The sequence below is a fragment of the Trachurus trachurus genome (assembly GCF_905171665.1).
Source record: "Trachurus trachurus genome assembly, chromosome: 24".
Classification (NCBI taxonomy): Eukaryota; Metazoa; Chordata; class Actinopteri; order Carangiformes; family Carangidae; genus Trachurus; species Trachurus trachurus.
This window is the reverse complement of record NC_139910.1, coordinates 20432954-20456478: the sequence shown is the minus strand read 5'-3', so window position 1 is coordinate 20456478 and position 23525 is coordinate 20432954. Positions and strand designations below refer to the sequence as shown.

General features: G+C 42.2%; 2 protein-coding genes across 2 annotated transcripts; both read right to left on the bottom strand.

The window, feature by feature from the left end:
- Positions 1 to 323: 323 nt before the first annotated feature.
- Positions 324 to 5997, bottom strand: stxbp6l (syntaxin binding protein 6 (amisyn), like; the record flags this gene model as incomplete). The annotated part of the gene is made up of 7 exons (XM_084001140.1): positions 5859 to 5997; positions 4908 to 5095; positions 3422 to 3552; positions 2402 to 2729; positions 2233 to 2325; positions 461 to 609; positions 324 to 347 (listed from the first exon to the last, which is right to left on the bottom strand). The coding sequence occupies exons 2-7, from the start codon at positions 5056 to 5058 to the stop codon at positions 324 to 326; spliced, it is 876 nt and encodes a 291-aa protein (XP_083857266.1). The 5' UTR covers positions 5059 to 5095; positions 5859 to 5997.
- A 4329-nt stretch (positions 5998 to 10326) lies between these two features.
- Positions 10327 to 23335, bottom strand: ddhd1b (DDHD domain containing 1b). Its single transcript, XM_084000529.1, has 13 exons — positions 22400 to 23335; positions 21274 to 21450; positions 20562 to 20690; positions 19592 to 19739; positions 19390 to 19499; positions 18759 to 18865; positions 17652 to 17908; positions 16749 to 16827; positions 16048 to 16197; positions 15823 to 15887; positions 15458 to 15636; positions 11372 to 11629; positions 10327 to 10568 (listed from the first exon to the last, which is right to left on the bottom strand). The coding sequence occupies exons 1-13, from the start codon at positions 23115 to 23117 to the stop codon at positions 10384 to 10386; spliced, it is 2562 nt and encodes an 853-aa protein (XP_083856655.1). The 5' UTR covers positions 23118 to 23335; the 3' UTR covers positions 10327 to 10383.
- Positions 23336 to 23525: the final 190 nt, after the last annotated feature.

Genomic DNA, 23525 nt, shown 5'->3' with positions numbered 1-23525 from the left:
CACTTATATCTAAGTGAGGCTGTCACAGGAAGATATGCAGTGGCTTCAAAATAAAGCTCAAAACACAATAACTTGGGCTTGTTCTCTTCATACAGCAGTATTCATCTGAAACAGACGCAATGGCAGAGGATCATCAGGTGGCAGGGCAGAGGAGTCTCCAACAGATGAAGAGTAAAATCAATGGGTTTTAAAAGAAGCAGTTTAGTACCAATCTATGCCAGAGACTCTTTTATAGTCATCTCCTCTGAATCATCTGGGCTCATACCACCAGACTGTGTTAGTGTTGAGTTACAGGATTCTTCATCCTCATCCTCCAACAGACTCTACTTCGAATACTTCAGGGCCAGCTGATTGGGGAAATATACATACACATTCAGATATGCAACATTATTAATATGCTTATTGATAATTTCACCTATAAAAGGGGTGTTGGTTATATATAGTTGTGTATTTATGTCACCTTGTGGGCGCCGTCTGCAAACTGCTGAGCTTTGCGCATCAGCTCCACAGTCTTGTCCTCAGCATGAGTCAGTCTGTCTCCACGCTCCCCCAGAGCCACATTCACCCTTTGGACAACATTACTCACAGCGCTCCCTGTGAAATGCTGACCTATTCATATACACAAAAAAGTATAATATTTACATGGGAATGTATGAGAAACATAGATCAGCATTAATGCTCTAGGGATAGGTCAACATCCACAGTGGTCCCACATGTACTCATTTACTGAGACACTGATGACAAGTCACAAACACAGAGAGATGTCACCCATCCAAGTGTCAAAGTGATTGGATGAAGCATGATACCGTAGTCAGCTGTCGGATCAATGACACCACACGCAACAGGTCGACTGAGGTTAAGCTTGAAAGTGTTGTTGGACTTGGTGCTTGGCTGCAGCCTGGCACATCTCCCATGCGTTACACTGCCCTTGTCAGTGGGTTCAATGGGGCGCCGCGCTCCCTCTCTCTGTCTCAGGGCCCTCAGCTTCATAAAGACCGGCTATTGTATCCACCTCCCCGAAATACACAAAGTGTCCTCTCACTGGACCGCTACGCCACAGAGAGGCCTTTCTGCTACAGCAGAGAGGTGCACCACAGTGAGGAGGACAATAGACAAAAAGACAGAGACGAAAATCACACACAAGCCCAGGATCATGTGACCTGACCAGACATGGTTTCTGGCAGGGAAGGTGAGAAGAAAACCTGAGACAGGAAGTCTAATGATTCAATATGCTTGAGAAGGTGTAAGTAGAGCTTGTCCTCCTCTCTCTCTGATCTCTCTCCTGACTAAATACTTTTCACAGTTTGACTGACTGACTGATTGATTGATTGATTGATTGATTGATTGATTGATTGATTGATTGATTGACTGACTGATTGACACTGATATTGTGCTGATGAATATTAATTTGCATAGAAAAATCACATCAGCTGACCATCAGTTTATCCAGCACTGGGAATGAAAAACAACAGTGACAAAGTTACAGAGTTGATGATGTGTTCAGGGACCAATGCCAGCAAGGCTTTGACCTGTTGGAACCATTAGGAAGCAAATTCATATATCAACATTCACACTCCTTTGAGTTGCATTAAGAAGGGGGTCTTTTCACAAGCAGCACAGACATGAACCTCAAACTATTTCAGAGAGCACATTGTTGTGACAGAAACAGTTGATTTACAGTATTTTAGAATCAAAGCTTAGGTCTCTCTCTACTGAGTGGTGGGGAAACAGAGCCCACCTCCACAACCCATTGCCCATGAATGTTTCCTGCTTTCCCCCACGTGCAGCAGTGATGGTGATACTTGGTACCTTACTAATCACACAGGCCAGGGTCATGTCTTTCAACAAAGTTATGACAAGAAGCTGAGGCATTGTATAGCTTCCTGTCCCAGTGAATCTCTCAAAAGTTTAAAATAGACAGTATAACATTTTAAGTGTATGTTTCCAGGGTGACCTGATGGGCCGATATCATACAGGTGTATGTACTCCATCAAATGAGGGGAGTCTCAGAGTTTTGATTCCAAGCAGTTGTAGCCATTGTTTCCAACACCAATGTACAAGACTTCAGCCACATTATTAAAACTGGGCAACATGTGAAAGAGCGCAGAGGCCACAGTGGGTCAAAAAACCCTTAATCCTATATTTCCCAACAGTTTAGTTTAATCCAGCCTCACAATTACATCACTGGCTATCATCCCTGATTTTACTAGGAAACATGATCAGCAAACATACCTGTTGGGCGCCGTTGGTTTGCAACTATCATCTTCCTCATACGATTCAAGAAGGCCTTGCAGCGATAGATCACCAGATTCATGGTGCGGGCATCTGAAAAAAAGATAGTTTGTTACAAGTACATTCACACATGCACTAAACATTAGTCGTGAACACCAGTTATAAGTACCTGCTGTGAGTTTGGACTGACAGTTAATGAATTCTGTCTGTTTCGGAGGAACGTAGCTCTTCCGTCGGGCCTGCAGGGTTCTGGATCCAGGGCCTGGTGAGGAGGCACTGGGACCAGCTCCAGCATCACGGTGAGCACCATGACTCAGCCTCCCCTGGGGGCTCTGCTTCACCAGCTTTCCAGCCTTGTCCAGAGGCCCGGCTTTACCACCCCAGTAGGTCTGGCAGGCATGGTACAGAATATGGATAAAGATACACTTCTCCGCCGATGAGCTGGCCACCCACTGATCCACAGAATTATCAAACACCAGATCAAACTCGGGGCAGTCCTGGAAGGGCAGGGCACAAGAGGGCAGAGTGTACAGACATACTGACATGACAGCAACACATCATTTTTATAGATTTGTCAGCTTTCATGATGCCAATCTCCAATGCTGCCACATCCCAAAGGTGTTCTACTCGATTCAGGTCTGGATTGGACAGGCTAATGACGTTCACTTCACTCATTGTTGGTGAAACCAGTCTGTGATGTGAAGCATTAGTCTGATGGATCGAGCTGTTATAAGATGATAAACTGTATCCATGAACATGGTCAGCAACAATATTCAGACTATACAGACCATGATTGATTGGTATTAAGCAGACATTCCCACACCATAATACCACCAGCACTAGCCTAAACTGTTAACACAAGTGAGGTTGAGTCAAATCCGGAATCTGTCAGACCAGGCCTTCAAAGGTTGGTGAATCTGTATCCACTACAGCCTCTTTTTGACAGGAAGTGGAACCTGACATGGTCGGCACAGTTGATGAGTGACCACAGCCTTTCTGTCAGCTCCAACCAGTCTGTCCATTCTCCTCTGTCACAGTCAAATCACATTGTCCCTCATTTTCTGAAGCTCTTCACCTAGATCTTATACACTGCTGTTTACAGACTGCAGCCACAGGAGCAAGCACACATGTAGTCCTAATCAAGTGCTTGCAAGGTGTAGCTATGTGGATTCATAAATGTGCTGCTCACCTTGTTGGGATTGATGCCGTTCACCTGTTTGAGCTTTTCCACTGTCCACTGAGACCTCTTAGTAAAGGAGGAGGAGCCACCAAACTGCTTTACTTTTGTAACAAGGAGCTGATGTGGTCTGGTGTTGGTCACTGTATAAAGAGATCATATACGAAAACTAGATTACTTTACTAGAAACCTTCATGTATTTCTGAAATAAACAATTTAACCAAATTTTATAAGCAATTTTCAAGTCACAATGAAACAATCTGAAAATGAAACCAGCATTTGACATTTAGGTCTTACACTGGGGACTATTCTCCGACTAACCCTGAACTCTGAGTGGAGGGTTCTAGAACTGAGCTTTCAGTGCCAGAACAGCTGATTTCTTAACTTCATGAAAAGCCATTTTCAGTTGAGCTCCAAGGGAATTTCAATTTCAATTCAATAAGCATCAAGGTTGTTGAAGCTGAGTTTTAATTTTCAAATGTCTACATGTGAAAAATCTTGTTCAACAGCATCGGTGATTTGTAGTAAATTAATATACAGTAACTGAAACAGATTCAGACTATCTGCAGGGTTCATTCAAATGCTCACTTTCAAACTACATCCAGTACATATTAGCCTACTATATATTCAAATGTTTTAGGTGTTTTCAGCTGCACTTGGGTCACCTTTGCTCAGAAACATCAGATCTACAGAAAGATACTGGGGGGCATTTGCTCTCAGGACTTTCTGGTTTAGATTTTGCTTAGGAATTTACCATGTGATGATCCTATATATCGTAGCCACCTTACTTTGACCTATGATACTTTTCAGCAGAAAAGATTGTGTCATTAAAAGCTAGCACCACTGTCTACTATAAAACTTGCAGCAACCATCTACTAACGGACGTCCTTGTTCCACTCATCAGCAGTGACCAGTGAGTTAGCAGTAGCATAATAGGTTTTCCACCAGTGAAACAAAACTGTGTTTCACCAGCTACAGTCTAAGAGAGTGGAGTGTCTGTCAGTCTGTGGGTAGACTCCTGCCGCAGCCTCCTGTACAGTAATTTAGCTGGGTCTATCCAGTCAGCAGTGACTGAACCTTCAAATCAAAACACCTAGCCTACTCTTGTAGATAACTATCAGCATTGTCCAAACCAACACTCAATATGAAATAAACTAAGTGACGTCGGTTGTTAGCACACAAAAGATAGCATTGTGGGTGAAGAATAATGCCAAGCAAACAAGCACTTGAAAAAAGTGTTCAAGTGAGAGAAAGATATGAAGTAGCCTACAATGGCGAGGATTCGTACAATAAAATCAAAGTTCAAACAGAAGGCTGATTAGTAAAAATTGTGACTGTAATATGATTTTTTTTAGTTTAGATAAAGCTCATAATCTGGGTTAACAAGACCTTTTCACAATGGTCACCACATACAGGCCTGTTCCATATACATGTGAGTCTGTGAGTCCTTCAACAATGTTCCCCAGATACATGGTCTATCTATGCGGTCAGATTGTACCTGACACACAGATGAATGTGACATAGTCTCCTTTGGCTCCAGTCAGGAAGGACATCCTCTTCCTCTTCCTCCTCTGCACCTCCACTGCCACCAGCAGCCGCTCATTACAAGGGACAAAGACCTCTTTGTTGATGGCAGACTGAATGTTCATTGTGGTCCTGAGACCTACAGGTGATGGATAGACACGACTGTGCTTGTTAAGACAGTGAACCAATGTCCATTGAGCATGGATGTGCAGCGCTCTGCGCATTATCTGAGGGTTCAAACAACATTACATTGTAATTACATTATCATTGTATGTATATAGTGCCATGAGACAGCTATTGATATGATTTTTCGTTTTTTGAATTCCCATGGCATTTTCTGGTAAAGTCTCAGAAAATAAATCTTCCCTTATTTGATCATTTATTAATGGAGTCATTTCGTCAAACACAGACACCAATGTTACTCCACTATGAGTTTGAGCTGCTGTTTGGAATGAAAGCTCTTGATGTTTGGTGACAAATACATATCTATCTACACAGTATGCTGACCACAGCAGCTGACATGAATGTTACAGTAAATACAAGTGAAATCAAAGCTCAATCAATGTCTTTGATCTGGTCACTTAGTCATACAACCTTAAGTTTATAAAAATGGGGATTTTAACAGCAAAGCAGCTGCAGAATGTTACTGCTGGTTAACACGTCCCCTTAGTGGACCATGTTTCAGTAGTACTGTATTGTGAGGCCAGAGAAAAGGACAGAAGAAAAGATAAATTAACTTGATTTATCTTTTCTTAAGTACTGAAACCAGCTGAAGCTATAGGTTGATGTTGTCCCGACCGATAAAATGGCTAGACGTAGTCCTTTTTAGCCTTGGTAGAGGATTTACAGCTAATGCTATCACAGTTTAAATCAACCAAAAACTTTTCATTTCCAGTGCATGATTGTGGGTTTGAGATAAGCCTACCTGGTCTTGTCATCTTCTCCACCCAAATGCTGGACTCTTCACTCCCACAGTTTCTAGTACGGCGAGATTGTCTCCATAGGTCACACATAAAATAAATAGTAGTACCAGTGTAATTTATACCCAGGCAGACCCAGCAGAGAGCCTTGCTCTGAAGGCACAAATTAACCACAGTCCATCCTATTTCAAGAGGCTGACAGGCACGTGGTGAGATGCTGAATGTCAGAGAACAGTCACCAGCTGTCTTTTGGACACACACACACACACACGCCCTGGTGGTGAATGTGTATTATTCTTCTACAGAGACCCACATTTCTTACAAATGCTATATTATGGAATTATAAAAACAACAACAACAAAAACTAAAAAGAAACAGAAAAAACTGTTGTTCAAAAATGGCTATTTTTTATCTTCTTATGTCTTGTCAGTCAACGTCATTCAATCTGTCATTTAGAATTTGTGTCACTGGGGATGGATAAGAAATCAGGAAATCACATGACTGACTCTGTGTTCAATGACAGATGATGAGAGACAGATTTGATTTGATTCAGAAATGAACTTTTTCTAGGAGTGTGGTGAATGCTGTAACTCCACAGCAATGTGCAAGCTTGAATGATACTAGGAACAATTTAATTCAGTCTGCTGCCTGTGACTACTACTGTCATGTTTTATCAGTCTTCACTTCCTGTCACTGTAGTGAGCACATACACTGCCCGTCCAAAAAAAAAGTCACACACTCCAATATTTCGTTGGACTGCCTTTAGCTGTGATTACGGCATGCATTTGCTGTGGCATGATTTCAATAAGCTTCTGCAATGTCACAATATTTATTTCCATCCAGAGTTGCATTCATTTTTCAAAGATTCTCAGTGGGGTTCAGGTCTGGACTCTGTGGTCACATTGGACCATGTTTCTTCCTTGAAGATGTTTCCCCAACTCTCCTTCCAGTTTTTAATAATGCGTTGGACAGTTCTTAACCCAATTTTAGTAGGCTAGTCTCAGCAATCTCCTTCTATGTTTTATTTGCTTGATGCATGTCAATAAGTTGACCCTTCTGAAACAGATTAATGCTGAGCTCAGACACCATTGTTATAGTACTGCTTCATAAAGGAGCCTCCAGGGTGAATCAGTGATCAGACTGAATGAACGAGGACCAGAAGTGGCTTTGTGGAGGCACAAATCTCATTTATTTTAATGAAAAACCAAAGTCCTTTGAAGGTAAAGCACCACATCATTCAAGAAAGAATATAACAGAGTGGAAAAGAAGCATGGCAAACAACTGACAGTGCAAAACACACACACATAAAGGAACAGGAAAACAACAACAGAATGGCACCGTGTAAAGTAAACAGGACACTGTCATGTCAGTCACTTTTCAAATGGTTGACTGCCAAACACATGCTGCATCAAAGAGGACCCAACAGGACCACCTCAGTCCTCTCCAGACCACCCTTTATGTTGTAGAGATATGGCACAGGTGATGGTGGGCCTGAGGTGGTCCAGTCTACCAGGACACAGAAACCAGGGCAGGACCAGGTCGAAGTATCAGTTATTCTAGTGGTTTGTAATGAAATTTTTTAGTACCTTCCATCTACCTTCTTGTGCACTTTCACATGAGCAGTCATTACTGACATTTTCTGTTTCATTTTCACACAGTTATCATTCACCCAACAGTACAAATCAGAGCAAATCTGTTGATGGGTCATCAAACCATGTGGAGGATGCAAACATCACATATCTGACCTCACACACACACACACACATTTGTACCTCAGTGTCATTATTGCAAAATCTTTGATAACGCACGTATATGAGATCATGCTGGTTCATCATGATTCACCTGATATTTAACTTCTTTTAAGTGTAAAAAAAACCATGAAAGACAGGAAAAGACATGACAGAAAACAAAAGAGACTTTTACAGTACCAGTAAATGAAAAATGAGATGAGCTGCAGCTGTGAAGCAGCTGCCGGTCGGATCAGAGGAGCAGCCCTGGAATCAAAAACCACTTTGAGATGATAGTTAAGGCTGCTCCTCGTCTGCAGAAATGTGACCGTCTCTGTGTCTCACGGCTCTACCTCTTAAAGACTCACATCAACTGAAGGAGAACATGAGGGTGAACAGATTCAGTCATGGCAGGTGTGAAGGGAGCTCCATGTCTCAGTCACAATAAAACAAAGCCCATCTATATATACTGTACATCGCACATATCCACATCATGCTTTGTCTGAGTCAAAGCATGTTTTTAGTGCCTTCAAAAGTAAATGTGAAACAATGGTTCTCTGGTGGCAGCTTGCTGTCATGGAGATGCCCCACAACCACAGGCTGTTGGCAGCTCAAACAAAACACCACAACACAACCACACGGGTTGAGATGGGAGTATCGGCTCCATGAGGTGATGTGGCTCTGGACAGGAAGTGACCACTTGCTTAACCCTCCTGTTGTCCACCTGGGTCAAGGAAGGAAGGCAGGAGAAAGGGAAAGAAGGAAGGAGGGAGGGAAGGGAAAAAGGAAGGAAAGATAGAGGGATGGAGGGAACAGATTGGGTCAAAAAGGAAGGAAGGAAGGAAGGAAGGAAGGAAGGAAGGAAGGAAGGAAGGAAGGAAGGAAGGAAGGAAGGAAGGAAGGAAGGAAGGGGAAAAGGATTGTGGAAAGAAGGAAGGAAAGATAGATGGAGGGAGAGAACAGATTCGTCCAAGGAAGGAAGAAGGGAAAGAAGAGAGAAAAAGAATGAAGGGAAGAAGGAAGGAAGGAAAGAAAGATGGAGGGTCAATTGGATCAAAAGAGGAAGGAAGAAGAAGTAACGACGAGGGGAAGGAAGGAAGGAAGGAAGGAAGGAAGGGAAAAAGGATTGTGGAAAGAAGGAAGAGAGAAAGGAAGGAAAGAAGGAAGGATGGAGGAAGGGAACAGATTGGGTCAATTTGACCCAGAAGGACAACAGGAGGGTTAAGTGACCTCTGTATTGCAAATGTCTAGTAGCTTATTAATAAAAACTGTAATGCTACAGCCACAGCCTGGAGTGATAAATAAGCTTACATGCATCTGAAAAGTGATGTGGGTAATTAGGGAACAGCAGTACATGCACTGCAGTAACCAGGTGTGGGTACGGCTCCACAGCGCTGAGCTGAGAGCGTGGTGATCACATGACTGATCTGACTTCATGCTACTTTAACTCAGAGATCAACTTTTTCTGCAGAGCCATTATACAGTAGCAGGGGCACGGAACCAAACATTTTGTGAGGGATCTTTAAAAATGTTTAAAATAATTTAAAATCCTTGTAGCAATGAAGAAATGAAACTGCCTGACATTTAATATTGAGAATTCCATCCTTGGTGACAGTCACAGGACCAATCATTTCATTCAGGCCGAATGCATACCTGTCTGTCAACAGTGTACCTCTGGCTTACCTGTGAGTAGTAAGAAGTAAGAACAAGAAGAAGCAGAAGAGGGAGAAGTAGAAGAAAAGGAGGAAGGAGAAGAAGAAAAACAACAAGAATAAATGGTCTGCTTGAAGAATTTCAGTCATTAATTTAGAGTTCATCATAGCACAGAAACAGCTCTGGTTATGGTGACTAATGATCTCCTCAGAAAGGGCTTGCTTCTGTATTTCCTCTTAGCACTGTAGCAAACCTCAAAAGTGTCTAAAAATAGAAACCTGCAGATGACCAGCAATTTTCTACTTCTTAACTCAGACAAAACTGGAGTTATTGTAGTTGACATTAAATACCTAAGACATTATTCTGATGATATACTCACTCTGGATGACATTACCATGGCGTCCAGTGCTACATTCAGAAACCTTGGTATCATTTTTGACATGAAACAAGTCTCTAGAACAACCTTCCACCTGCACACCATTGAGGATTATGAATGACTAGCCAATGCATTTGTAGTAATAGTGTAAGGCTCATTCATGTTTTCAGGGAGCGCCTAGTATAACAGTATGACCTACACCAGCTGGAAGAATCCCCCCAGCCTCCTCTACAGAATGAGTGACACGACCATCACATGTAACGTGTATGATCTCACATAGTCACATACAGACGTCATCCTCAGCAGGATCCCTGACACAGGTGAACACAGCAGCGACCACATGACAGGTTCTCTGAGATCTGAGCTCAGGCAAAGACCACTTGGAGGTTACAGTGTGTAAACTAGGAGGAGTTTAGGTGTTGTGTGGTGTGTATGTGCTCATGTATGTATGTATTGGGTCAATTCAATGTCACTTCTTTTATTTATAACAGTTGGTTTAGTTGGCTTTTTATCCAGTGCTGCATGATGTCAAATCAACCTTCAGTCTCCTGTTCGGTTACTGCCAGAGCTGTGGGCACTCGCCTCAAACAGTGACAACAAATGACCCTCAATCATTAACATCTGCATTATAGTAATAATAAGTTAACCTACAATACATCTTGATAAAAAACATGTAAACACGGTGTGCAGCTCCAAGAACTGAGCTTCAGCTTGTATTTCAGAAGGCGGAAAAGTGAATTGACCCCAGCTCTGGTGTTGATGCCCCCGCTGATGTTACGAGACATCTGGCTTGTCTTCCACAGGCTCAGCTGGCTCTTGGGGTCTGTACATGAAGGTAAGGAGGAAAAGAGCCACGTCGTAAGAGCACCAATAGGCTGTGTGTGAGGTCACAGCTGACCAGTATCGGCTCTCCACCAAACCCTCCCTCAGCTCAAAGTCGATGCGTCTCTCCAGCTCCACTACAGCAGAGAGAAAGACAAAAACATTCAAATGTTTGAAATTTCAATTCACTCCTGAATTTTCAATCATTATCATGAAAGAGTGCTCTGAACAGGAATCACTGGCCTTCGTATTGTTTCCGGGTCAGATATGGGCTGCCAACAATTTTGAGATTTTCAAGTGGGCCATGAAGTGGAAAAGGTCGGAAACTTCTGTTCTAGCCTGGTAAACAACTGGTTAACTAGCTATTTAGCAGAGGTAAAAAAAAATACAAATAGCTCAGTTTAAAACAATTTATGATAATTATTAATATTATTACTACATATTTCCCACATTATTGGTATAATGCTCTATTATTAATCTGGTCAGGTGAAGTCTGCACCAAAGAAGTCCAAACAAATCCACATGATACACAGGTCTCCTTCAACTGTGGATATGGGCATTAATCCCTCATGTGTGAACCCAGCAAACAGTAATGTACTGTAACCTGAGCACCTTCCTTCATCAGAACCTCACACCCAGATTGTAAGAATTTTTTTTTTACCTATACAACTTTGATCTAATTTGCCATTTGTGTCAGTGCATTTACACATACCCCTATAAAACATATCTTTTTAAACAACTATGTCTTCAAGGAAAGTACTAGCCTATTCCATCAAGGATGCTCTTTTGGACCCAAGATGACATTTCTGAGTGTTTTTCCATTTCCATGACACAGGAGTACAACCACCAGAGACCAGTGAAGACTTTAAGCTACGAACAACGAGATCTTTGGAGCCCCTGTCCCCCACAGCACCTAAGTCCATCAGAGCCCACTACTTACACGAGGTGCTGTCCATGATGGCTGAAGTGGACTGGGACATTGTGGGCTCCACCTCCTTCCTCTCATCCTCTGTCTGTTTATCCTTCCTCTCGCTGTCTGTCACAGCCCCTCCTTCCTCTCCTGACGATGTATTTTCCACTTCAGAGGCTCCACCCTCACAGTCAGACGGCTCCTCCTCTACTCCAACCGCCTGGCTGCTGGAGCGCGAAAAGCGGGAAAAGAAGATTCCTCCTATCCCTTTCCCAAGACTTGCAGCACCTGTGGGGCAAGAGATTCATCATCAGATAACTGATTCATTTAAACAGACTTTAATTCGTTGAATTCATTCCTCATCAGAACCAAACATGAGTGAGCTCCACACCATCCTGAGGTTCATAGCAACCCTGTCCTCTGCTGCTGGGTTTGCCATACCATATCTATTCATACTCACCAGTGATGACACAATGCATTGAATATACCCTGGGTTATCTTTGCAGCAAGGTTAGAGCTGTCAGGGAGTGGTAGGGCGTCATGTGGACAAGGCCTATGCCTGGTGTAGTTTGGTTTGTACATGCTGTCACATGTTGAAGAGAGAGATGAGGGAACACAGCCAAGATACTTTTTGTTTACCTCAATGAAATGTCTAGACTATGATACACTTGCACAAAGACAAAGACTCTGCAGACCCCCAAATCCCCAAAAGACACTGCAGTAGAAACACTTGACTATTTGAACAATTCAATGTTCACTGGTTGCATGGTCTTTACATAAAAAAACATATATATATAGGAAATTTGCACATTTTAAGACCATGGATGTTCTACTTTGTGACACTGTCCATTTTGACAGTTTCATCTCAGTTGTCAGTTTTTGAAACAGACACCACAGTCTACTGAATAATAATAAAATATTGTGCCCAAATACTTTTCACCTTCTCAGGAACATTTTTCCTCTTCACGTTACACATACATCATGATATATTATAGATCAAATTGCAAATGCAATGAATAGAGTATCTCAGATTCACAGTATCATGATACCATCGTTATCATAAAACAAAACTGTATTGTAGTGGGAAGTAGGCTACACTAGAATCCTGTATGCTGTGATTATTCTTGCTTCACTAAATGCTGCAAAGCGTCCTCCTTTCTGTCATCTGTTTACGTCCTCCACTCTAACTGAAACATCACAAGCTACAACACTACAGCGTCCCACAGTGGTCGGAAGACGCCACCGCCCATCTCCAAGGCTCCCCTGCATCATGCACTGACTGGAGTATTTTTGATGGATTTTTAAAGGGGCACGGAGGATACGGCGGCCTGCCTGATGCACCGCCTCCTTCAGCTCAGCGGCCCCTTCTGTCTGATCCACCTCCATCCATAACTTCTTTAGTGACTGCAAGCGGTGCGGGTGGACACAACCACAACTAACAGCTGGACTGGAGCACCACAGTGTTGTATGCTAAGCCCGTTCCTCTACACCAATGATAGGCCATCACCCATTACCATACCTCAAATACGTCAGATGACACGGCCATCCCTGCTCCACTTGCAGACAACAACTCTGTCCTGGACTACCACAACACCATTCCACACTTCACTCAGTGCTGTGAGGATAACTATCTCCATCTCAATGTCACGAACACAAAGGCATAATAATTAGTCCCCCCTCATCTCAGCAATCCATCCTCATCGGAAACAGTCGACAGTTTTAAATATCTTGGGGTAACACTGGTGTGCTGATTTGAAAGTGAGTTGATTGTCCAGTGACATTCAGAATAAGAGCCATCAAAGATTGTCAGCCATCCACAAACCGAAGGGACTCTATGTTGCCTCCCCATCTCCTCCTTCTGCTGTATCAAAGCATGATCCTATCCATCCTCACCTGCTACTTCAACATGTTATCTGTTAAAAATAAGGCCAAACCCACACACGCATAACCACCTTCTCCCCACACCAAACCTTACAGATCTAAACAACAGAACAGGACATCACACGGGACATGATTTGTTTGTCTGTGTCTTAATGTGTGTTTCGTTCTGTTCGGTTAAAAAAGATTTTCCCCAAGGGGACAATAAAGACTAAATATACATCTAATTATGTGAAGCAGTTTGTGTTATGATCCACTAGAGGGTACTCTATCATTTTTTTATGCTCTTAGGGGTGGCAGTCTTCTAAGGTGCATAGACTTGAGGTTTGTTTGAATTTATGTGTTATTGGGCAGTGCCTGGTTAGAACTTTGTCCAACTCAAACAGGCACTGAACAATGTCACACATTGTTGATATTGATATTTAAGGGATAGTTTGGGTTAGTTTTTAAACTAGGATTGTGCAAGATTATGTATGTCATGAATTTTCAGTACATTTCCTACATTAGATCAATGTATGATCAAAGATCAAAGTATGGATCCAGTCAGGAGATCTGAATGGGGGCACCAGCAGACTAGCAGAGCTATAGATATACTCAGTGTGGACTTAGTACAGTTTGTTAGTGTAAAAAAAGTAAACGGTTTTATAGCTTTCTGCTGGAAATGAAAACTAAAGCATGGATGTCCATATGCAAGAGCAGGATTGGACTTTTTACAGATTACTAGGGATTCGTCATTTGATAACACTTGACGCAAAAGTACATGTCAATTTTTGTGGCAATTCAATGAAAACTTGGATTTCCGTGGATGTGATGAAAGAGTTTCATCTCAAGTCATTTATTGTGATTTTTATAAGTCTGGCAGGTGGGGTGATAAGGAATTTAGATATTTTTTGTGAATCCCGCCCCTCTAATAGTTAGCAATTTCTTTTGTTAGACTGAATAATGATGATAATGATCCTGACATTCTCTGGATGACTTTATGTCAGCATTCATTGTCTGTAAAATGATGTAGACTATGTTTCTAAATTTGGATAACAAGAACAAAAACTGCCTTGACCTCTACTTGGCACGCATGGAACACTGTTTTTATTCTATGGGTTATTCTATGGTCCGATAGTTGTTGTTTTTTTGTGTGCTGCATTTACCACCCACTAGAGAGCTGCCCTGTCTGCCACTGACCAGTCGCCATCCCAGTCCAATCATGATTCAGGATGTTAATATGCTTTCCAGTGTGCAGCAATAGAAAGACTCCAGTATTCAATGACAGATTCTGGCGGAATTAAAGCTAGTTTCTTTTTATTTGAGGGCATCACTGCACCCAGTGTGCAAGGAAGTGATGTGACACTCTCAAAGATCAAAGGTCAAAATTGATCATGAACATATAAACAGAAGGCAGAAAGCTGTTACTCTTTTTAAAACAGTGACACAGGTGGATGTACTTGGTCTTAATAAAAAGCACAAGATTTTTAGTTTACCCTGAAAACGTATTCCTATTAAGCCCACTGCATGAGCAGATCTGATGAGTGTGCAAAGTTTCATTAATTTATAAGCACATTAAGGCCATCAAAAATGTGATGCATTTATGCTATGAACTAGACGCCGCCACATCTTAAACTCACAGACATTAGGAAATAATTAAAGATTTCAAGGTGTTGTCACGCATTATTCACCAGGCTCAACAGGTATGCAATGTGCTGTCAGGTTTTGAACATGTTTAAAAAAGCCATTCACTTGTCCTAAGAAGAAATCTAAGACAGGGTCCCCGCACCATCGTGTACTCGGGGCCCTAAAGAACTAGTAGCAGAAGAAGAAGAAGAAGATGGAAAAGAAGAAAAATTCGAAATACATATAGGGTCCTCACACTTTCAGTACGTTCATGAGAGGACCTATAGAGTTTATAAAGATTGACTCACTGTTGCCAGACTCTAGTGGTCATTAGAGGGACTGCAGGTTTTGCCACTCGAGTATTGGCTTCATTTTTCAGCCTGGACGTTGATAGTTGGTCATAGTTCAAGCTGGTAGAGAGGTTATAGAGTTCCCTCTGCTGGATCACAAGGCAAACTACTTCACATGGTCTGTTGGTCTTCTAAGCTGCAAGTGTTGAATCCAAACAGTTCATTACAGTTTTAATATTTTGACTCTTTGAACCATGTTTGAATTTAAATTTAAAAAAAGTGAGAGTCCCTCCACTTGTACCATCTGTCATTCACTTCACTGTGACCTCCTCTGTGTGCTCACCCATGATGCTGGCCTTGCCCAGGTTGGTAATAGACTCTCCATAGTGCCGTCGCGCCTGGGGTGGGGAGGTGCAGGGGCTGGGGATGCTCTCTGAGTCTGAGACAGAAGTGGTCTCCTTCGGGGTGTTAATCAGTGTGGGCCGGACCTGATCGTACCGTGTCGGGCTGGTGGTGTTGTACCTACACATCACATCCACATCAAGCTCAGGCCACTGGCTCTAGACCTCATTCTACTACTACTTATACCAGCTCATTATATCATTATTATTCAATCATCATTACACTTATTGCAAGCTGATAACAACAGAGAGGGAGAAATCTAAAATAAGCAGTACATTATGTTTTATGTAAAAGCACAAGACTTACCAGTGGATTTGAACAGGCGCAATGTTATGGTAGTGTTTTAAGATGAGAGGCTCCAATCTGTACGCCTGAAAGACAAACTTCTGATTAGGGTTTTTTCTTTTTATACACTTTAATTAAATGCAAACGTCAACATTTCTTTAACATAACAGCACCACAGAGCTACATATTATCTACAGTATACGACGTGACACAACGTGACACACACTTGCGGAAAGTGTAACTCACCACAGGGTCTGTGGGATGGAATATGTTGAAGAGGCGTTTGCAGATAGTAGTGGGGAGGATGTGGTCCTGCACACAGTTGTTATCAGGCCGGATCCCACGCAGCGCCAAGAACACAGCCAGAGGAGAGCCCATGCAGAAGAAATTCTCCACCTGGAACACAAGGGGGGGGGTTGATCCTGACAATCCTTCGCTTCATAATACCACTATAAAAATAAGTAAATAAATCAACACATAAATTTAACATTTAACATTTAATCCAAGTGTTTCAGAGTGAAGCAGGAAAGGAAGGATAAGTATGGAGTTTTTTATGGTTCAAAACTTTCAATAGAGCCCCAATGGGGTCCAATATCATATTAAAAGCCCCTGAAATCATAATAGGTCCTCTTTAAGGTTTTGTTGCTGAGCCACTTGCCATTGCCTTAATAAGAATGTATTCTTAGCAATTCTTGCCTGGTAAAATAAAGGTTTACTACTACTTTACTACCACTGAAGGGGCAAGCCTCATTGCAACACTCCAAATCATTTATCTCATTATGTCAATCCTGACTGGCTGGTGAACATGTTCATCCACATCCAGTAGTGCCACCTAACATTGTTCATCCTGTATAGTTGTGATGCTAATAGGTGTGTCTGTAGTTTAATCCAAAAGGTCTGTTGTTACAATCATACACATGTGATATGGTACAACTTGTTAGCATTACCTTGAATTTCAAGGCTGGCATGCCTGCAACACAGGACGAGGCCTGAAGACCCTGGAACTGATCCTCTAGGTCTCTCAGCCTGTGATGATACAGAGATTAAATTACGTTGATGTTAGTTATCAGTCCACCTACCCTCATGAATGCAATGTCTCAGTAACACCTAGATGGAGCTTCTTTAAATTTGGTGCAAAGACAACAAAGAATTTGGTGTTCAAAGGTCAAAAGTCACTGCGCCTTCTCAAAACATGTTTAAGACAATTACTCACAAACAGCAATTATGAGAAAATTGCAGACACAGACGCATTTAACTCAAATCTCTTTAACATGAAGTGATGCCCATTTATATTCAAGAGGTAAATGGTCAACTTCTCTTTGAGTATTCTTTCAGTAATATGGCTGGATGGTGGAGAAAACAACCTCTCTTCTTTTTATTCTTCTTCCAATTAAGTCACAAATTCCCTCCTCATATTGAGTGACAACTAAGTTTATCTAGTGGGCACTCACCTCTGCCAAACTTTACTAACTAACTACTTTAGTAACAACAGTTACTTGTGAACATGTAAGACCTCCATCCTCCACATGGTTCTGTTTCTATCGTTGCAAATTCCAGTGGTTTGTTTTAAGGTTCAAGGTCGTTGTCACTGTGTGAACATGCTTTCACATGTAGAGAATGGAATTTGTTACTCAACGCAATAAAGTGACAGTAAAAACAAGTGAATAAAGGACAACATAAAGTCAGCAGCTTAAGGGGGAAGATGGTTCAGTTTGAAGTTGCACTTTACTTCAAGTTTTGAAAACTAGTCTTACCTCTGCTTATACCATTGAAATGTTGAAGTAAGTTTTATGTTACAACAGAGGTGGAAATAAACTCCACCCTTGTTCCAGAATTGTAACGTGCAGTACCTGAGACGCGTGAGCCTCAGCTGCTCCTGAAGGTGGCGCTCCTCGTCGCTTGGCCAGAAGACCTTTGGTTCCTCTGTGTCTGGTGCTTCTTGGTGATGGAAGCGAACTGGATCCCAGCCTGTCATAATGTCGAAGGTTATGACGCAGCCCAGCGAGTGCGACACTATCGACACTTTGCCATGCTTCTCAAAGTCTGGATTCCGTGTGCAGAAGAGTGAGTAAAGACGATTCAGCTCCAGAGACAGACCCCTGGTGATCTACACACAAAGACACACAACAACAACACACATACATAAACTGAACCAAATTGACTAAGATCCCAAATAGGGATGTCACGATTATAAATTTTCTTGGTACGATTATTGTCAGAGACATAATCACGGTACTACGATTATCACGATTATTATGCTTTAATTAATTTCACAACACTATGAATGTGTAAAATCAAATATAGTCAAAATATAATTACATTACTCATTGTTTACACAAAATATTATAGTATAATAAAGTATCTATTAATATATGACAAATTCTTAATCCCCAGGGGAAATGTTTGAAATATTCAGGTCATGAATTGTTATCTATACCAAATGTTTGCATTTATTTTAATAGTTTTTTGTTTTGTTTTGTTTTTTTAATTAAAAATGACATGCTAACATTTAAATTCCTACCAATTCAATGTTACATTAGTTAAATGGACCAGTATCTGTGCATTTAGCTTTATTTTTGCGCACATCCTCCGATACAGTTCCAACATAATCTTTTTATGAAAGTAACGGTATTTAGGAATCTTTACGATTAATTAATTGTGGCATTTAATACCACCACGATTAATTGTGAAAACAAACAAGTAATCGTGAAATCCCTAAACCCAAATAAAGAGTGTTTATTGTAACACATTGTACGTTTGGTTGTTGTATTTTTTGCAGCTGATCAACTAAAGGAAATTGGTTTATCATTAAACTTTGACAAATGGAAGGCCAGTGGAAGGAGTGCCTCTAATCCCACTAATGTCCCAAATTCATTCAGGCAAATGCACTATGTGGACAGCACGTGCTGTTGCACATTTGAAGAGTTAGACTCATGACACCAATGTGCCAGTCTCACCTCGTCTCTGTACAGGGGGCTGGTGTAGTACATTATGTCCATGGCGCTGCTGTTCAGCATGTCTCTGAGGCCTCGCACTTTGTCCGGAGTAATGGAGTCCACTGTATCTGCAGGGCAACACACCCATACACCATAGATAACCATATAACCATCAGACAGTCCTGGTCTTCTTCTGAAAAATCACTGATTCTGAAACTATATGTAACGAATTCACATGAACTCAGTTAACCACAGGGAAAACAGTGTGACGCACAAAATTAAGAACAGATAATACCTAATTAAAGTGCAAGATTTAAATATTAAATTAAGACCAAGTAGAAAAGGGTCGTTATTAGCTTCTTTTTAATAATAATAAGTTAAACTTCAAACTTGCAAAAACCTGAGAACTGGGATAACATGCTGCCTTTAATAAAAATCAGCATGTGATTGAGCTGTACTGTATAGTGGTTTGATTTGGTGAACCAGTGAGTAAATTGTAATAATCAAGGATATAAAGGCATACAGTAAATTACTTTCTCTAAGTCACGGTAGGCACAAGGTTTCTGAGAGAGACCTTGTGAACAGTTCGAGCCCTACATCTGCACTGACCCCCACGTAGACAGGAGCCAGTGTGTGCTGAGGTGCAGCGTACCTCCATCCAGAGCCAGCTTCGACCTCCACTCCACAGGAAGGAACTCTACATGCTCTGTGGTGCGATCAGAAAAGTGCTTCTCCTCCATCTTCCTGGCAGCGTCTCTCATCCTGCACACCACCACAGACAAAACAGTTTCAACACGTGATCTGGTTCCACTCAGGTCTTTGTTGTTTCCTCACTAGAAATCTGAATATCTCACATGCTCGTGTTCCTGATGATGCGGCCTTGGTCCATCTTCTGGCCAATACCGTGAACGACAAAAACGATGTGGGTGGTTTCAGGTGGGGTGTCCTCGGGTGCTGCCTCCTCCACGTAGCCTCGATGGAGACGTGTCCCGCTGCTGGAGGCTGAGGACACCAGAGGAAAAACTGCTATCAAAAATGTTGTGTGCTAATGGAACAGTGGGTAGACCACAACAACAAGGCCAGCTGTATTTGTGAATGTTGCTGACTGACTGACACAGTCTAGCTCAGGGAATGGGAAGTGAGGAAGTTCTTTCACTACACTGAGCTCTGCCTCCATAGCTAATAAACTACTCATTACTTGTATTATTATGACCAAGTCTACATATCAGAAGGAGTTAGACAAAGTCTCTCTCTCACTCTCACTCTCACTTTCTGCTCTTAGTTCCATTTTGCAGTAACAGCTGAAATCAAGGCTTAGTCTTTGTCTTTATTCATAATACATTTTATGCTTTATTTATGGGTGCCTTTCAAAACACCCAAGGTCAACTTCTAAGACGTGTTGAAAAATAGATCAAATAGATAATGTATAAATATATAATGTATACAGTATATATACTGTATATATACACCGTAATACATTTACAGTGTAAAAATCAACAGGAAATAAAGGAATGATGTGAAAAAAATGTGTATTTTGATGCAGTTGGCAATTTGTTTGTAGATTGAACTAACCTTCTAAAGGCATTTTATAACTGTGATAGACACATTTCAGATGTTAGTATTATTATTAATTGTATCTTATCGTATCTCAATATAGACATTTTATCTTTGTTTCATTGATCATTTAATTATTTTTCATTTAATTCCTACAGTGGTGAAATAGCTGTACACAAAGACAGGATATTACCACAACACACTGGGGGCCAAATATGTTTCATGTTGAATTTAGTGGACAGTTGGAGCTCCTGACATGTTTCAGCATACCTTTAGAGAAGCCCAGTTTCTGAGTGACGGTGCGTGCGATCTTGGAGGTGGTGGCATCGCTGTACAGGTACACCTCATCCACACTGTGCCAGTCCACGTGACTCCTGCTCAACTTCAGACTGTGGACAGCTGGAAGACAGTCACACTGTGAGTAACAGTGACACACTTGAGATGACACATGACTTCCCCATTCCCAGAGAGAGACAGAGACAGAGAGAGTGAGTGAGTGAGTGCAAAACATCGAAGCACAGGTAATGTTTTTGTAATTACGTAGAATTCCACTAGGGGTCTACAGAAGTTACGCACTTCAGCTTTAAGTATTTCCCTTTCGGAACATAACTAATGGGAAATATGGGAAATAATAATAATAATAATAATGGATTACATATATATAGCGCTTTTTCTAATACCCAAAATCCAAAGCATGTACAGTAACCATTATTCATTCATACTACATTCACATTAATAATGGAAAAGTAACAAATACTAAAGCATCTTATCACAGGGCAATGCATGATGGAGTTATAGTGAGTTGATGTCTCATGGTGAAGGATCAATCCTGCATTGCCATAGGCACAAAAGTCAAGGATGTCATTATGGAGTTTCATGAACTTGTTAAGCATCTTTTTGATCGGGACAGAGGTCAATCTGGTGAAGCACTTTGGATGTCTGTTCATTTCACACCGCCCTAGAGGTCTTTTCCATTCCTTACCATCCTTGCTATCGACTGTGGTGGTCACAGCCTCCATCTCATAAGTGTCCCTCATCTGTTGCCCCCGGAAACAAAGAAGGTGCTCCAGCTCAATGAGGTCACTCTCATCTTCCTCCAGGGGCAACCATGTTCCATCAATGAACCACTGACCCCTCATCACAGGAATACGGTCTTGTTCTGGGGAACATTTAACATCACAAAGAAGGAGATGAACTCAGTGAATGTGTGTCTGAACAAACAAACTGTCGTATACACCTAAAGACCATCACACAATGCACTTTGAACTTTGCACTCGTGTGATTATTGCTAGCCCCAATGGATATTTGGTGGAAGATGTGTCATGTGTGTTTGTGTGTGTGTTTTATTTTTCTTTCCAACTTCTATCTTTATCGATCTATTCATTTCAAATGTTTTATTGGCATGAAAGTCTAAAAAGACAATTTTGCCAAAGCATTTCAGTGGAGAGTATGGGCGTTATCGAGCAATAATTAACTAATAACAGAGTTGCTGAACTCATGGCATGCTATCTATCTATCTATCTATCTATCTATCTATCTATCTATCTATCTATCTATCTATCTATCTATCTATCTATTTGTAATTTAATTAATGAACGAATCCACCAAAATGAATCCCATTCCCAGATGGTAATAGTCACCTTATGGTTTTGTTCGTTTTTGCAAAGGATATTCAGTTGGAGTTGAGGGAACTAGAAATGTATTCCCCATTGAGTGATGTATTATCTTTGCCTGTATCATTAAACTTTGTTTTATTGAATGTTGACAGGGTTGATCAGCCACTCCTTTCTCTGGCTCATATCTAAATCGGACTTTTGACATCCAATAATAGCCTACGTGTCAAACCATTAATGGAGTAAAACAAATTCACCACTGATGAAAACAGTTTCAGTTTCTATGACATCTCTACATCAGGACCAGCAGCCACAGACAGTCCTGAGGCTGGCAGTGTGACTGACAGCACAGGTCTGCCACTTCAGGACCAGGTCTGGTTCTTCTAACACTGGTCTGTAGCAGTGGGGTCGGTGTTGGCAGCAGGGTTAGTGGCGCTAAGAGCGTTGATGACAGTAACTTAATGTGAATCATTGAGAAAATAAATCGCTGCTCACGGTTCCAGTAAACAGGGTAGCACTCCTTCTCTCGGATATCCACCTCGTAGAGACCCCCTCTCACACACACCGCCTCCACGCTGATGCTGATGTCGTCCAGGTCCTTCGCCTCCTGCTGTCCTCCGCCACGCTGTGTGGACGGCTCCGCCCGGACGCTGCCGCTGTCCACGACCACGCTGTCCGGCTGCGCCTCGTCCGGGCTGACCGCATCTTTCACCTCCACCTCAGCCAGATCCGCCGGGGGTCTGACTCCGACCTTATCGGGATTTAGTTCGCAGAATTTCCGATGAACGATCTCGATTTTTAGAGAGTCGTGTCCGACGAATGGCTTCCACGTCCGCTTGTCCTCTTTGTAAAACCAGCGCACCTCCTCCGGCCCCAGCTCCGTGACTATGTCCCCGCGGTGCCGGGAGCTGTTGGACCGTATGCGTTTCTTGGTTGTGATATTCCCGTCGCTTTCCGTGTAGTTTGACTCAATGTCCAGATAGGATGAGGCTGAGTATTCCTCCGGAGCCAGGCCCAGCATCATGCCATCTTGGGGCAGCAGCGGCAGGTGTCTCTCCAGCACGGGCTGCGCCAGGTCTCCGGCCGCAGCGATGTCCGCCAGTGGGTTGTCGTCGTAGCCGGACACAAACACATCGTTGGCCATGTCCCACTCGCTGCTGCTGAGCGAGTTGTTCTCTGAACTCTGCTGGCGGACAGGCGGTTTCTCCGTCATGTTGCTCTCTCCCCGACCCGACCGTCACACTGTTATACCAGATCAACGACTTCTTCCTTCACAGCTGCAAACATCTGTATGTCCAAGCGTCGTCCTCACTGTCCCCACCATTATATCCCCCAACATTATCGCTACAGATAAAACACACGAGTCTAGACTGTTTGAACGGGACATGGAGCTGCTGTGTCCCCCCGCCTGCTTACAACGCGTCCCCCGGTTTTCGGGATGACTGCTCAGATCATCAATGAACGATGCGAGCCAAGCTAGGAGGTAATCTCAGCTGCTCCATGCCAGCAGCCCAACTTCCGGTTCAAACTTTCAAAATAAAACTCCACACTCGCATACAGGAGCCACTGTTACATATCATGCAGAGTACGGTATAAGAAGACTCCGTATAACTAGGCACGT